Source organism: Anopheles coluzzii, chromosome 3 (assembly GCF_943734685.1).
Source record: "Anopheles coluzzii chromosome 3, AcolN3, whole genome shotgun sequence".
Classification (NCBI taxonomy): Eukaryota; Metazoa; Arthropoda; class Insecta; order Diptera; family Culicidae; genus Anopheles; species Anopheles coluzzii.
Genome location: NC_064671.1, coordinates 14,504,755 through 14,519,643, shown reverse-complemented (window position 1 = coordinate 14,519,643; position 14,889 = coordinate 14,504,755). Strand labels below are relative to the sequence as shown.

General features: G+C 45.9%; 3 protein-coding genes across 12 annotated transcripts; 2 read left to right on the top strand and 1 right to left on the bottom strand.

The window, feature by feature from the left end:
* Positions 1-42: 42 nt before the first annotated feature.
* Positions 43-10,386, bottom strand: LOC120956694 (uncharacterized). Of its 10 annotated transcripts, none has more exons than XM_049608835.1 (4): positions 9,939-10,386; positions 9,443-9,639; positions 8,508-9,342; positions 67-977 (listed from the first exon to the last, which is right to left on the bottom strand). In XM_049608835.1, exons 2-4 carry the CDS (start codon positions 9,517-9,519, stop codon positions 147-149), a joined length of 1,743 nt encoding a protein of 580 aa, XP_049464792.1. In that variant the 5' UTR covers positions 9,520-9,639; positions 9,939-10,386; the 3' UTR covers positions 67-146. The 10 variants fall into 10 exon arrangements, with proteins under 10 accessions (XP_040234300.2, XP_049464792.1, XP_049464793.1 ...); XM_049608836.1 differs by having other exon boundaries at positions 10,027-10,386; XM_049608834.1 differs by having other exon boundaries at positions 10,031-10,386.
* A 480-nt stretch (positions 10,387-10,866) lies between these two features.
* LOC120955694 (protein JTB) lies at positions 10,867-11,698 on the top strand. Its single transcript, XM_040376780.2, has 3 exons — positions 10,867-11,078; positions 11,232-11,465; positions 11,542-11,698. The coding sequence occupies exons 1-3, from the start codon at positions 11,023-11,025 to the stop codon at positions 11,696-11,698; spliced, it is 447 nt and encodes a 148-aa protein (XP_040232714.1). The 5' UTR covers positions 10,867-11,022.
* Positions 11,699-11,741: 43 nt separating this feature from the next.
* LOC120955688 (glutathione S-transferase C-terminal domain-containing protein homolog) lies at positions 11,742-13,658 on the top strand. Its single transcript, XM_040376771.2, has one exon. The coding sequence runs from the start codon at positions 11,742-11,744 to the stop codon at positions 13,572-13,574; it is 1,833 nt and encodes a 610-aa protein (XP_040232705.2). The 3' UTR covers positions 13,575-13,658.
* Positions 13,659-14,889: the final 1,231 nt, after the last annotated feature.

The following is a 14,889-nucleotide window of genomic DNA, read 5'->3' as shown; positions in this document are numbered from 1 at the left end:
GGGTACGCAATGTGCTCTCCTCAATAATCGGGATTTTTTATAGCATAACTAAGTAGAATATATGTTGTTTGCTGATTTTAAATCTGAGTATATGGGAAAAGTGCAAAAAAAACCCATGCAATTTTGTCAATTAATGGATAAACTTGTCATTCGTTCTGTACGGCGTGTGATTTTGCATGCTTGTAAAAACGCCATTCTTCAATCGGTTGGAATTCTGATTCCACATTCATGCCTGTCCACACGTTATACATGTTGTGGAACCGGTGCCCATCGTATGGTGTCATCGGTCGGTACTCTTCGGACAGACCAAGCACTTTGGCCATATGAATCATATGGTCGTACGTTTTTTGGAACAGAAATCCTACCCGGAATGCGCGTGGATTCAAGCGCTGTGGATACGGTTCCAGCGTTAGATCGAACACACCCTTAGAAAGCTGCTGAGCAATGAGCAAAAGTAGATCCGCTTCGAATATGCGGATGGCGCCACACTGTCTCAAGCGGTACAGGGTAAGTACCGTGCACATGAACGCGGGTGGCACGGTATTGAACTCTTCCACGTCAAGCAAATCGTCGGAACAAACCCAGCGCCATAGTTGCAGTTTACGGTCGAGCAACGAGGCCTGTGCACTTTCATCCTTTGAAATCAACTCAATTAACGGGGGTGGTGTAATGGCAGTAGGGAACGTGGCTGGAACTGTGACGACCGAGTGTGACTCATGATGATTGCGCTTTATGGCCAGCGTTACGTCCTGCCGTTCTTCCTTGTGATGATAGAGCAGTATACCTGCCATGCGTGCAATGATCGGTTCGATGATTTCATAGTAATTTCTAATCTCGGACGACCGATAATCAAAGAATAAGATGGTACAGGTATACGGCCTATCGGTCAGAATACTGTAGGTGACGTAATGTTCGTCCTCCAGTAAGTGAGCGAAAGGATCACCGTCGTTCTGCTGCGAATCCTTCGATGGTTCATTCTGAAAGAAAGGGTGGATTGTAATAAACCAATAAACAATAAACGTAAACGTGTGATCGCTCATACGTACCACCTGATAGAAGGCAACACTTTGCCGAAACCATTCGTAAGCCTCGGGTGGTACTTGTCTGTTCCAGTACACCCGCCCCAGTATCGAGTGTACCGTATCGTCATCTAGCTTTCCGTTTCGCAGCGGCAACTGTCGCACATATTCGGCCAATCGATAAAACTTTTGATTGTTTGGGCCAAACTCGCTTAGAAAGGGTACCAGCTCGTCGTATTTGAAGAAACTGTTCCCAGCTAACGTTGCCCATATGGCCATCTGACGCCACTGCAAACGAAGCGTGCATAGTAGCTCCTGCTTGCAGTAGGCCTTCGTAATCAACTTGTTCACATCGATATGGTTCGCGTGCCACAGCTGCCAGCTGCCCTCGAAAATGAGGAAATCGGTGTCGTGCGTAACGACCGCCAGTGCCTTAAACTTGGTGGCGTAACTCGCTAACGCTTGATCACATTTCAAGTCCTTGGAGACGATAAACTTGCCGTGCCGTTTGGCCACGTTCTTCAACTTGATGCACGTGTTGTATGGTATCGTCTGTTCGAACTTGTCTGCAGCCTCCTTCAACGACGGCTCTGCATCGATTCCGTCAAGGACGTTGATCATCCGATCGTACTTTTCATTCTGGCTAGCGATCCATTTTTCAAGCTTATTTGGATCCAGTGTTCCGTCATCACAAAATACCAGTTCAGCACCAGCATCAGTGAGGCGCTTGAAAAACGTATCTACCATATGTTCCACTACCGAAAACTGACTGCCGCACAGTAGGCTACGTTTGTCGTTACTAAATATAGCGTGCAACGCCTTCATGTCGATTACCAATAAGGGGTTTTCGGTGAATTTCTTCGCTTCGCTGGAAAGTAAGTGAATGAAATGTGATTCTTGGTTCTTCAGCGAGGTTATTCTTCGTCTCTCGCCCCACGATGATTACTCACAGAATTTCACGCTCCATGTTCACAGTGTAAAATCCGCCATTCTTTTCCATGAACGTATGTAGATGACGAATACCCATTTTCGTGGACCGGGTTACGACGAAATGCTTGAATGCGACTGAGCACTTGTTAAGTTGGACTTTGATCTTATTGGCAGTAGTGCAAACAACCAGTGTATTGTATGGTTAAGAACAGAATGAATTTATTTCAGATAGAAACTTATAACCGCAGTGAATCATATGTTACTATGATGAAAGTTATTCGTTATACAAAATATCGGCATACTATAAACACATAACTAGTGTTGGCCGTTCCGGTCCGAACCTAGTAAAAAAGTTCCGTTCTTTATGTAGGCCGTTCTGCTCCGATCCTTTATACAACATCGTTCCGTTCCGTTCATTCCGTTCTTTCCGTTCATTCCGTTCTTTCCGTTCATTCCGTTCCGTTCATTCCGTTCTTTCCGTTCATTCCGTTCCGTTCAATTCGTTCTTTCCGTTCACTCCGTTCCGTTCCGGTCTTTGCCGCTTCAATTTTGTTAGCAAGGTGCTATCGTTCGTGCGTTCCGTTCTTTGAAAAACCGGCTTTGTCCGGCTGTTGCTTGCTGCGTGCAAGATAACTGTTCACTTTTTCTCGCACACAGTTTGTGTTGCCTGTGCACTCTCCCATGCTCACAGGAATATTCATCGCACTTCGTCGCGTATCGTTTATAAAAATCGTGATAAGCGAAACCAAAAATGGTGTTGCAGTTGGTATTATGGTGCAATTTGTAACATCTATTATACTTTTTGTTATAATTTAGCTTGTCTTAACTAGACAAATAACTATTATAAAATTAAAATCTGTACTCATATGGTAGAACGGGTTGGAAAAGATGTATTATAATATGTGAGTAAGAACAACGAAAAAAAAATGTATTTTTTTTTTATGCCACGATATCCACTTGATCCTGGCACTCGGCATGATTCCAATATTTGGCCATTCCATTCGAAGCATTCTGTTCCATTCGACAACCGTTTGAGTGCCGTGATCTTGTAAACGATTTATGTGAAAAAAACTATTTGTTTTAAATAGTAAGTGAAATTCAAATAATTAGTCAATCTCGTGATACAATCTTCAACTCGTACCACTCTATAAGATCGGCATGGGTAAAAGCCTCGAATAGATCGTGCCCCCATACGCTGGGATGATTATCCTGCTGTGGGCACTTAATAAGTTACTGACAGCCAAGCTTATTAGTGGTACAGAAAGGCTTTGATGCTTTATATTAGCACAGCTGGTACAGCTTACTGGGCATAGGTTGAACCCATCTAGATTTGGTGTCAGATATGATTTCAGATTGAAGAAACGCCTTTTCATGTCCTGTAACAAGTAATAAAATCACCCCCCCCCCCCCTCCCTGGATGACAGTTTGGCTTCTAAGCTCTGGGTCGGTTCTTTTGCACCCCAGGTTCACGTTCCGTTCTTTTTGAAAAATGAACTAGTTCCGTTCCGTTCCTTTTTTTTAACGAAATTCCCAGCACTACACATAACAGATCTGTTTATTAAGCCTGTGTTCCATGCAACTTCTGCCGATATCCAAAGACTGACAAAAGCCGCTAGAGTACTGAATGTACTGGACAAAAGTGCTGATGAAAAATGATTTTTTGATAAATATTTAGTTTAAACGTTATGTTTACTTTGGTCTCCAATGGCAATGTGAACCCAAGCTAATCAGAATGCGTGACCGCAGAGAAATCCATACATTTACCAGCGGTACGAAGTTAAACCCAAAATGACGCAGATTGGTTTCAGGAGATCGCGAGCGTGATCTCGATTACTTTGTGTTTAAGTTATGTGTTGAAGTTGTGGTGGTGCTGATGCGGTGGTGGCATAAAACAAAACAATTCAACTTTCGTTGTAGGGAGTACTAAACTGAGCCTAATTCAAATCGGTGGTTTTGAAAAGGAGAGAGGAATTTTGATTAATTGCTGATAAATAAAATCCAACCTACAGCATACTATTCTCACTCTGTCTAGATTGTATGCTTAGTTTGTCGCTTTGGACTTATTCGTTTGTGGGTAAAGATGGCTTCTTAACTCGGAATCCCCTTCAAACTTCCTAATTTTCACACGGCAAGTTTTAACGACTCAAAATCACTACAAATTTCGATCATCAACAACAATTTGCAAGTTTGTTTGCTGGTTTGCCTTAAACGTACGGGAAATTAATCTTAAGACTAAAACATAAACAACCGCAACCACATTGTGCGCGATTGCAAACACGAGCATTGAGCATTGCTGGTTCGCTCTAGTCTGTTCAGTTACGTCCATTGGGGATTGTAGGGGTCTTAATCCAATCCATATTTCAGAGCTCTTTTGGACGGTTGCTTGCATCATTCATTATGCATTCTTGCCTCTGCTAGCAGAGTTGAGGTGCTTTGTGTCTGCAGACCTTTTTTAAAGCTCATATCTTTACAAGGTCCATGTCCATGCAAAGACCTTCTGTCTTAAGCTGTAGCTGACCGGACTGATTCACACCTATAGTCATTCTTCTCAAGCAAACGTAAATCGCTAGACATGTAGCACAAAGACAAACAGATGGATAACTCTTTGAGCCAGCATGGCAAGAGTAAGCCGCACGACGATGATACACAACCTGCACCCCGCTGCAAAAATCGTAGAGATGCTCAGAGAGAGAGAGAGAGAGAGAGAGAGAGAGAGAGAGAGAGAGAGAGACAGAGAGAGAGACAGAGAGAGAGAGAGAGAGAGAGCAAATCCTTCCATTGCACCTTGCGACCCATGCCATCAACGTGAAATTGCATGCCATCGCCAACGATCGACCAATGCACAGCAAGCCACAAGAGTCCTACTCTAGGAATGTTACATAGTTCATTCGTTAGCCCTGAAAAACTCAAATATGATCCTAAGAAGACTCCCGGATAGGGATACTAGGATATCTTCCCAGTTTCTCGACTGCATCCAACAAAGAGGGTCGTGTAGCCTCGTATTGCGTGCAAAAACGAAGAAGATGATCTATGTCGTGACATGTAACGCCGCAGTCATATGCTTTCGTGTCGAGCTGTTCTACATGCTGGAGATGTGCGCCCAATGCGAAAAGATTAGACCTAAGTGGAAATCAAATAAGGACCCTAAGGCAGTAACGCATACGGGATTGCGGTAAGCTCCACTGCATAGAGCAGGGGTCTCCAAACTACGGCCCTCGGGAGCCTATTATGCGGCCCTTGGCGGCTTTGTTAAGGTCAAAAGAAATAGTTGATTATTGTGACTATTTTTAAACAAAATGTAATTGTTGCTATTCAGAGACGTAGACCAAGCATAAATATTGGAAAGCTATAGAAGTTTTGTATATCATGTTAGTATTTTCCTATAAAGACGAAATTTAAACGATCGCATTAGTAACAGGCAACGGAAAGATGGCCCTCAACACTGAAACAGCGAACTGAAAAGTTTGGAGATCCCTTACATAAAGCATGAGCATGGTAATTTAAAGTATGTTTCGGTACATGTGTTGTATACATACCCTGCTCTGTTGGTGTTGGTTAGTTGGATATCCATGCTTTTCCACAAAAATGCTGGGAATTGTCGTTTCAGCGAACATTATCGAGGATAGTCTTAATTGCCGCCCTCGACGAGGTATCTACACTTAAAATGGAACTGTAGGACCCTGGTAAACTGGCGTTAGATATATTTGGAAAAAGTACTATAGTGCACCTGTAATGAAAGAAAATCATGATAGAACTTCATGATTTTGAATTTAAACCCTGTCTCTTGCAGAGTTCCAAAGTTCGTACATCACTGCACATGTTGTGGGTCGACTTCATGCTACCCAGTACGATTCCAAGACAGCGATACTGAATCTTCTCAAGTCAAAATGAGTGCGACTTAGCTGCCCAATGGAAGCACAACCATACTCCAAAACGGACAGTATCGTTGTCTATTAATTCGCTTTATCACTATCGTTGTATCGGTATCGGTATCACTATAAGAATTCTAGTAAAATTCGTACGCTGTATTCCTATGCTGAATTCCTACGCTTCTTCCTACACTATTCCTACGCTGCACATTTACCACTGAGTATGGTTTGTCGACAGAAACTGGAACTGTATCCTGGTTCCAGACCAGGACCAGGTTCAATAATCGTTACGAATCCGAAACGGTCCAGGTCCCGTTATTCCATAAAATGAATGAAATCGGGAGCTATATCTGAATAGGTGGTTCATGATCGGATCAAGGACTGGTATGGGTTCATGATCAGTCCCAAGACCGGTATGGTTTCATAATAGGTTCCAGGGCAGGTATGAGGTCATGATTGGTTCCAGGACCGGTATAGGGTCATAATAAGTTCTTGGTTCCTCTTCTTCTATTTGGCGTAACGTCCTACGCGGACATGCCGGCCTATACAGGCTTTCGAGACTTAATTCATTACCACGCAGCCGGATAGTCAATCCTTGCTACAGGGGCACGGTCCATTCTAGGCTTGAACCCATGACCGGCATGTTATTGAGCCCCTTGGACCGGTATGGCCAGTATTGGTTCCTGGTCCGGTGTGGGTTCAGTAAGACCGCGGGGCCACGGGGCTTTCTCAAGCTGAGAAAACATTCTCAAGCACTCATTTAAGTTTCTCAAGCACTCAAATCTTGTTCTCAGACGCGAGCCCGTGGCCGTCGTCAGTTTTTCTCACTTTGAGAAACTGATATTGCCACTCATGCTTTATTTGGAGCTTTAAATAGAAAATATATTTTTGATTGCATTTTTTTCAATTATAAACATTGAATACATTTTCCACAGAGATTATCGAAAAACAAATAGCTCAATTGCTTATATTTCAGTTATCCGATCGCTGCATCGTCAACTTTCTCAAAGATTCTCAAAGATTCTCAAAACCGATTTTGTTCCGATTCGACAAACGCTGAGAACGAGGATTTCTCAAAAGCACTCATGAGTGCTTGAGAAAATGAGCGCTGAGAATCCCCATGGCCCCGCGGCCTAACGATTCCTCGGCCGTTATGGATTCAGTATCAGGTCCAGGAGCGGCATTAGGTCATTTGAACCAGAACAGGTAATGTAATGTTGGCAGGACCAGTATTGGTTTGGTGTTAGGTCTGTTAGGGGGTCGTTAGAAGTACCTCATTGTAATTAGGTTTCGAGGTCATTAATTTCGGAATATTCTTTATAGGAAAGGGGATCTTTGAAATTTAGTTGCACAGTCCTGCAACCTGACCAAATTAACTTAAATGCAAACTTCGCTGTAGTTCATACTCTATTTCCGAATCCTTCCTACGGATGTTTTCACTAATTGGTTCGTTGAATTTCTAGTCTGAATATCGGTATGGTTCGTCGACCTTACAGAACCAGTTACTGGATCGAAACATGAACTGAATCGTTTCCAATACCAGACAGATTCACGTTCACAGTTTCAAGAGAGAACAAATGTCTGTTTAACGTTTACGCATCAATGTATGTTTTTACCGTTTAAAATTACGAACAATCTTTAAAAGTATATTCTCCTCAGTTATCCCAAAATTAGGTTTAAAACCAAATAAGAAAAAAAATTAACATAAAAATAAATTTTAAGGTGTCAAAACATGCTTTTTGGTACATTTTTATTCTAGTTTTTAGCAACTACACTAGAACGTGTGATTCATGCAGTCGATACGTCATGTGCTATTTGCATTTTTGTAAAAACGCCAGTCGCCGATCGATTGGAACTCTGATTCCACTTTCAAGCTTGTCCACACGTTATACATATTGTGGAACCGGTGTCCATCGTATGGTGTCATCGGTCGGTACTCTTCGGACAGACCAAGTACTTTGGCCACCCGAGCCATATGGTGGTACACATTCTGAAATACAAATGCCAATCGAAAGGCTCGTGGATTCAAGCGCTGCGGGAGCGGTTCCAGCGTTAGATCGAACACACCCTTAGAAAGCTGCTGAGCAATGAGCAAAAGTAGATCCGCTTCGAATATGCGGATGGCGCCACACTGCCTCAAGCGGTACAGGGTAAGTACCGTGCACATGAACGCGGGTGGCACGGTATTAAACTCTTCCACGTCAAGCAAATCGTCGGAACAAACCCATCGCCAGAGTTGCAGTTTACGCTCGAGCAACGAGGCCTGTACACTTTCATCCTTTGAAATCAACTCAATTAACGGGGGTGGTGTAATGGCAGTAGGGAACATGGCTGGAACTGTGACGACCGAGTGTGACTCATGATGGTTGCGCTTTATGGCCAGCGTTACATCCTGCCGTTCTTCCTTGTGATGATAGAGCAGTATACCTGCCATGCGTGCAATGATCGGTTCGATGATTTCATAGTAATTTCCAATCTCGGATGACCGATAATCAACGAATAATAGGGTACAGGTATACGGCCTATCGGTCAGAATACTGTAGGTGACGTAATGTTCGTCCTCCAGTAAGTGAGCGAAAGGATCACCGTCGTTCTGCTGCGAATCCTTCACTGGTTCATTCTGAAAGAAAGGGTGGATTGTTTTAAACCAATAAACAATAAACGTAAACGTGTGATCGCTCATACGTACCACCTGATAGAAGGCAACACTTTGCCGAAACCACTCGTAAGCCTCGGGCGGTACTTGTCTGTTCCAGTACACCCGCCCCAGTATCGAGTGTACCGTATCGTCATCTAGCTTTCCGTTTCGCAGCGGCAACTGTCGCACATATTCGGCCAATCGATACAACTTTTGATTGTTTGGGCCAAACTCGCTTAGAAAGGGTACCAGCTCGTCGTATTTGAAGAAACTGTTCCCAGCCAACGTTGCCCATATGGCCATCTGACGCCACTGCAAACGAAGCGTGCGTAGTAGCTCCTGCTTGCAGTAGGCCTTCGTAATCAACTTGTTCACATCGATATGGTTCGCGTGCCACAGCTGCCACCTGCCCTCGAAAATGAGGAAATCGGTGTCGTGCGTAACGACCGCCAGTGCCTTAAACTTGGTGGCGTAAATCGCCAACGCTTGATCACATTTCAAGTCCTTGGAGACGATAAACTTGCCGTGCCGTTTGGCCACGTTCTTCAACTTGATGCACGTGTTGTATGGTATCGTCCGTTCGAACTTGTCTGCAGCCTCTTTCAACGACGGCTCTGCATCGATTCCGTCGAGGATGTTGATCATCCGATCGTACTTTTCATTCTGGTTAGCGATCCATTTATCGTTCATTTTGAGTGTTCCGTCGTAATAAAATACCAGTTCAGCACCAGCATCAGTGAGGCGCTTGAAAAACGTATCTGCCATATGTTCCACTACCGAAAACTGACTGCCGCACAGTAGGCTACGTTTGTCGGTACTAAATATAGCGTGCAACGCCTTCATGTCGATTACCAATAAGGGGTTTTCGGTGAATTTCTTCGCTTTTCTGGAACGTAAGTGAAATAAATGTTGTTAATGAACATGTCCTCAATTATGTCTTAGCAGCGAGGTTATTCTTTGTTTCTCGCCCCATGGTGATTACTCACAGAATTTCATGCTCCATGTTCACAGTGTAAAAGCCGCCATTCTTTTCCATAAACGTGTGCAGGTGACGTATACCCATTTTTGCTTTGCACTAGGAACTTCACTTGCACACTTGCTAAGTTGGAGTTGATCTGCTTAGTTAAGTCCGTATTCAACTTCTGCCGGTCTGCCGATAATACCGGAAAAAGATGTTAGAGTGCTGAGTGGAAGAGAAAAAAAAGCATTGCATTGCGATTGTAAGACCGTTAGTATGGCGAACGATAGAGTTGACGAAAAATGTATTATTGGTAACCATTTAGTTGGATTTATGAACTGGATATACATAGTATGGGACTAGGCTGACCGGGATGCGTCACCACGTTGTGATTAATCGAAATTCAAACATGTTGCAGTGGTACGGGGCTGAAACGAAATCAGCCCACAAGAGTGATCTCGATTGCGTGTACGTTATAAAGTGCAGATAAGGGGGTTTCACAAAACTAAACAGTACCAACTTACGCTGCTGGGTATTGAAGGGGCGTTAAGGCCCCAAGCGGTCGGAGAAAGGGATGAGGAAGGAATGTTTGCCAAACTTGCAATAATTTACTTACGTGCGAGAGGGAAGTAGATCTCAGAATTTCCTGCACAATGCCGCACAACTCAAAGTTGCTGTAATTTTTGAACATCAACAACAACTTGCAAGCTTGATTACTGGATTTCCGCGCATAGGGAAAAGCAATCTTTAGATTAAAATATAAACAGTTGTAGTCTTGCCAGCTACGTTCACATCCGAAACTTCGTTATACACCACTGCTGGACGGCAGCTACTAAACTGTTAGTAATACATACAGTCTGTACCCGAATTTACGCGTTTCTTGACTTGTTGGTCTAATGTTGTTGCGAGCAACATTGTTGGTCGGAAACATATCGCTGAGGCGGCGCTCTGAATTAAATGGTAATGTTTGGTATTTGACAGGTTCAATTTGACATCTACCGCCAAGGTGTGTTTATTAAGGAGGTGAATTGTTAGCGCGTTTTCCGGGCGCCATCATTGAGTATTATGTCAAATCGCATACAATTTTCTATACCCCCCTCCAGCCCTCCCCGATTTTAATACCGGAGCCCCCAGTATTGTTATGTCAAGTCGTGAAATGTCAATTTGCTCTGAAGCACTTCACCTCCTAATATCCATACACCTTGATCTACCGCCTCGAACATGTCACATTTCAGAGCGTTTCTTCTTCTTTGAAATGGCAAACAAAAACATATTACGATAGTTAATCAACCAAAATAATACTACTTTCATCGAAAATAATTGTAAATGTATCAGCAGTTTTGTGATATTGCTGCACCAGCCTATTGAAATCTGGTACAGTAACCTATGTTACCGATGTGTAATAGAGCGCCGCCTAATTGCCATGCCTTCCCTGTTCTGTCATTTTAGCAGGTGAGTGAAAGAAGCCCAAAAGGAGAAAAGGGAAAACATTGCTCACGCAGAGCACATTCCTGCCGTTCGGGAGTTGTGAATTTTGCCGTAAAGAATTGGCCACTTTGCCTATCTCTTGCCCCGTTTGTTACCCTTCCACTCATCCGCAACACAACCATGATAGAGAACCTCTCCAAAAAGCGTATGGTGTTTGGAATCAGCTGCCTCATACTGTAAGTTTGTTTACCTTCACGGAGCCTCGTATCCGATTTACCCAAGCGTATATTTCGTCATACACGCACGCACGCACGACGGCGGATCGATTCGTAACCACCAAATCCATCCTCGCGCTTTCCCTTCGTTTGCCCAACCCCAAAACCCGCTAGACTAACGATAGTTGTGCTGATCATCGAATCCAAATGGATGAAGGCGGGCTCCCGTCGGCAGGAGTTTGTGATCGAGAATAATTCCACCTGCTGGCAGCGCGAAACGTACGAGGTGATCAAGGACTGCCATCCGTGCACCGCGTTCGAGATCGCGAGCAAATCCCAGGGCGTCTGCGTCCACACCCACAACAAGGAGGTGCTGAAGTGTATCGGCGGAGAAATCGTCACGCGAAGGTAAGGACTGGTAAGAACGTGCGGAAAGAAGGAAGCAGTAAACATGTCCCTTTGTTCTTCCAATCCCTTTGTGCAGCTGTGATCGGGTCGCGTGGCTAGACGAGCGGCACTACTGGTCGTTTCAAATTTCGCTAACCATCATCGGCACACTTTCCGCAGCCGTTTCCTTTCTGCGGCAAAAAACACTAAACCGACGGACTATGCTGAAGATCCAGCGGGAGCTAGGTGCATAGGAGTTAGCGTACGTACCCCCGCTTCCACCAGACGACTTTGACGATGAAGCTTTACCTTAAGTACTATCGACTGCTACCCAGCACGGAGGGTGGGTGTGTGACCGGTGCGCAGCACTCCGTCCGAGCTTTGGACGTTCCGCTCGAAAGCTACATCGTGCTGGTGCTGTACCGCTACCTAGAACTTAACCCCACGGACGTTGTGGTACACTTTGTGCAATGCAAAGCGACCACCAATGTTCTACGCATTGTGCTTCCTACCTCGAGTGTGGAAGCGTCGGCGTTTTTCACCGACGCCGCACCGCTGCCGGACGATCCGGCTCTGTTCTGTCAGCTTCCCTCGATCGCTATCGAGCGGATCAATACGATTGTGTCCGGACTGTGTGGCGTTTGTCGGCGACTAACCAAGCAGCACGTGGCGGCTACGAAAAGTTCCGCCGAATTGCTTGGTTTCAAGGGAAATACGCTCGTGGCACCGGCGGACGCTTCCCTGTGGACGAAGTTCTGCGAGCTTGATATGGTGCGGTGTGTGGAGGAGGTGCTCAAGCTCGGTGTCAACGATAGCCAGCTTCCGGCGGAAATAGGACAGCTGGAAAGCCATCTTGTGCAGCCACTGAAATCGCACAACATTTACAAACTGATCAATCTTGTGAATAATGTGCGCATCTCGTCCGAAGAGGAGCACCGCAAGCTGGCCAGCGCTGAGCAGCAGTTTGACTTTCATGCCAACCATAAGTTTGCGGAAGGGTACGAAAAAACGCTGGCCGATTTAATGCTGTACATCTGCTTTGAATTGATTGAGCGTCGTCTTACGAACGCTGTGCTGCGTGCGAAGGTGCCTAACCTTTCGGGATGGATGGAGCGCGTTGCTAAGCACGACGAAGGGCGGCTCCATCAAGTGTGCAATGAAGTGCTGCCGACGGCACAAAACTGTTCCTTACTGACTGCATTCGCGGGCTGTGATGCGCTGGTGCTGGAAATACCACAAGAATTCAGCCTGTACAAATCCGACACCAAGAAGCTGAACCTGAAGGGCGACCAAGTGCTGACAACGAACCAGGCCGAGGTGTTGGACATTCTGTGCAAAGTCGACCGGATCCCCACCGACATCGGTAGCGCGGTGAACGATTGGGCGACGAACGGGTTCGAATGGGACACGGTACCAGTTGAGGCGAGACCGGAGGGCGGCAAGCTGCCACCCGCTCGCATACTGCGCAAGCGCCATCAGCTGGAAAGCTTAGTCAACGAGGTAATGCGGCTGGCCACCGATGGTGCGATTATCGTGGACTTTTGCTCCGGCACGGGACACCTCGGTATACTGCTTGCTCATCTGCTGCCTCGCTGCACCGTCTATCTGCTGGAGAACAAGGAGGAATCGCAGCAGCGGGCGATGGAGCGTGTGGAACGGCTTGCCCTTCGCAATGTGGTGTTTTTCCAGTGCAATTTGGACTACTTTACCGCCCGGTTCGATATCGGCGTCTCGCTGCACGCGTGTGGTGTCGCGACCGATATCGTGCTGGAGAAGTGCTTCGCCCACCGGGCACACTTTGTTAGCTGTCCGTGCTGTTACGGCAAGCTGTACAATATCGAGCATGTGACGTACCCGAGGAGTCGCCTGTTTCGGGAGTCAGAGTTGGCGCTGAAAGAGTACTTCTGCGTTGCGCACTGTGCGGACCAGACGCACGATCTGGCCAGCGACAGGACGAATGTGGCGAAAGCGCACCAGGGTTTCTACTGCATGGACGTGATCGATCGGGACCGGGCGCTACGTGCCGAAGAGCTCGGGTACAAGGTGTTGCGCAAGCGATTGAAGGATGAAAGCTGTACGCCCAAAAATCGGCTCCTGGTTGGGATCTATGGTGAGGGGGACATGAGATGAAATGCACTTAAGGAGCAGGGTAAAAGACGACTTTGATAAAGCAATTTACGGTGAACGATGGTACAATAAAGCTGAAGAAATGTAGCTAGAAAATCTATAATAATGACTATATACAGAAGAATAGAAGGAAAATTCATAACATCAGTGCATTGACGTTACCGAAATTGTATGTGAGAACAAATTTATCATCCGGAACTGGCACTTCTGGTTCTTCTACAGCAAATCTAGTCACTTTAGATGCGTGAGGAAGTTCAAATTCATCCATGAATATAGTTAACGGGTATGTTGGTTGATCAATTGATGAAGAAGATTGATAGTCATCCATGTAGACACCCGATCTCCGACAGGTCTCGCTTCACCTGATCCAGCCATCGAGTTCGCTGTCGAACACCTTCTTGGTGGGGCATGAGTCCGACATCCTCATGACATGCCCCAGCCATCGTACCCTACCAGCCTTTGCCACCGTCAGGATGCTCGGTTCGCCGTACAGCTCACCAAGATCATAGCTCATCCTTCTCCTCCACGCTCCATGCTCGAACATACCGCCAAAGATAGTCTGGAGGATGCGTCATTCAAACACGCCCAGAACGTTTGTATCTTCCGCTCAGCAGTTCGAAAGCTCGAAGTCTTCTGGATCTCAGCAGTCGGTGAAGCACATAGTATGCACGATTCCCCTGAACAATGCGACTCCGGATTTTGTTGCTGATGTCGATGTCTGAAGTAATGACCGTCCCGAGATAGCTCCTTTACGCTTTAAACTCCTTTACTGCCTCGAGACTGTCGCCGTCAACTAATCCACTGCTTCCCATATGGTCTGAGTCTCCGGCAAGCAGGTACTTCGTCTTCCTCGCATTGATTCTCAATCAGTTTTAGTCGGGTGTACACCTCACACACCTTCGCTGTTGTCCTGCCGATGATGTCGATGTCATCCGCGAAACCAAGAAATTGGAGAGACTGGCAGAGGATCGTATCACGGATGTCGTTGTCTAGCCCCGCGTACTTCGAATGACGCGATGTTGAATAGCAGACAGGAGAGTCCGTTACCTTGCCTCACACCCCTGTGAGATTCGAACGATTCCGACATCAAGTTCGATACTCTCACCATGCACTGCACCCCGTTCATGGTGGCCTCTAACAGCCGGACCAACTTCCCCGAGAAATGGTACCGCTGCATGATGTTCCATAGCTCATTCCGGTCTATGAAGTCGTAGGCCGCCTTGAAGTCGATGGACAGGTGCGTAGGGATTTGGCATTCGGCACTTCTGGAGGATCTGTCGTAGAGGGAAAATTTGGTCGCTGGTGGATTTGCCTCCAA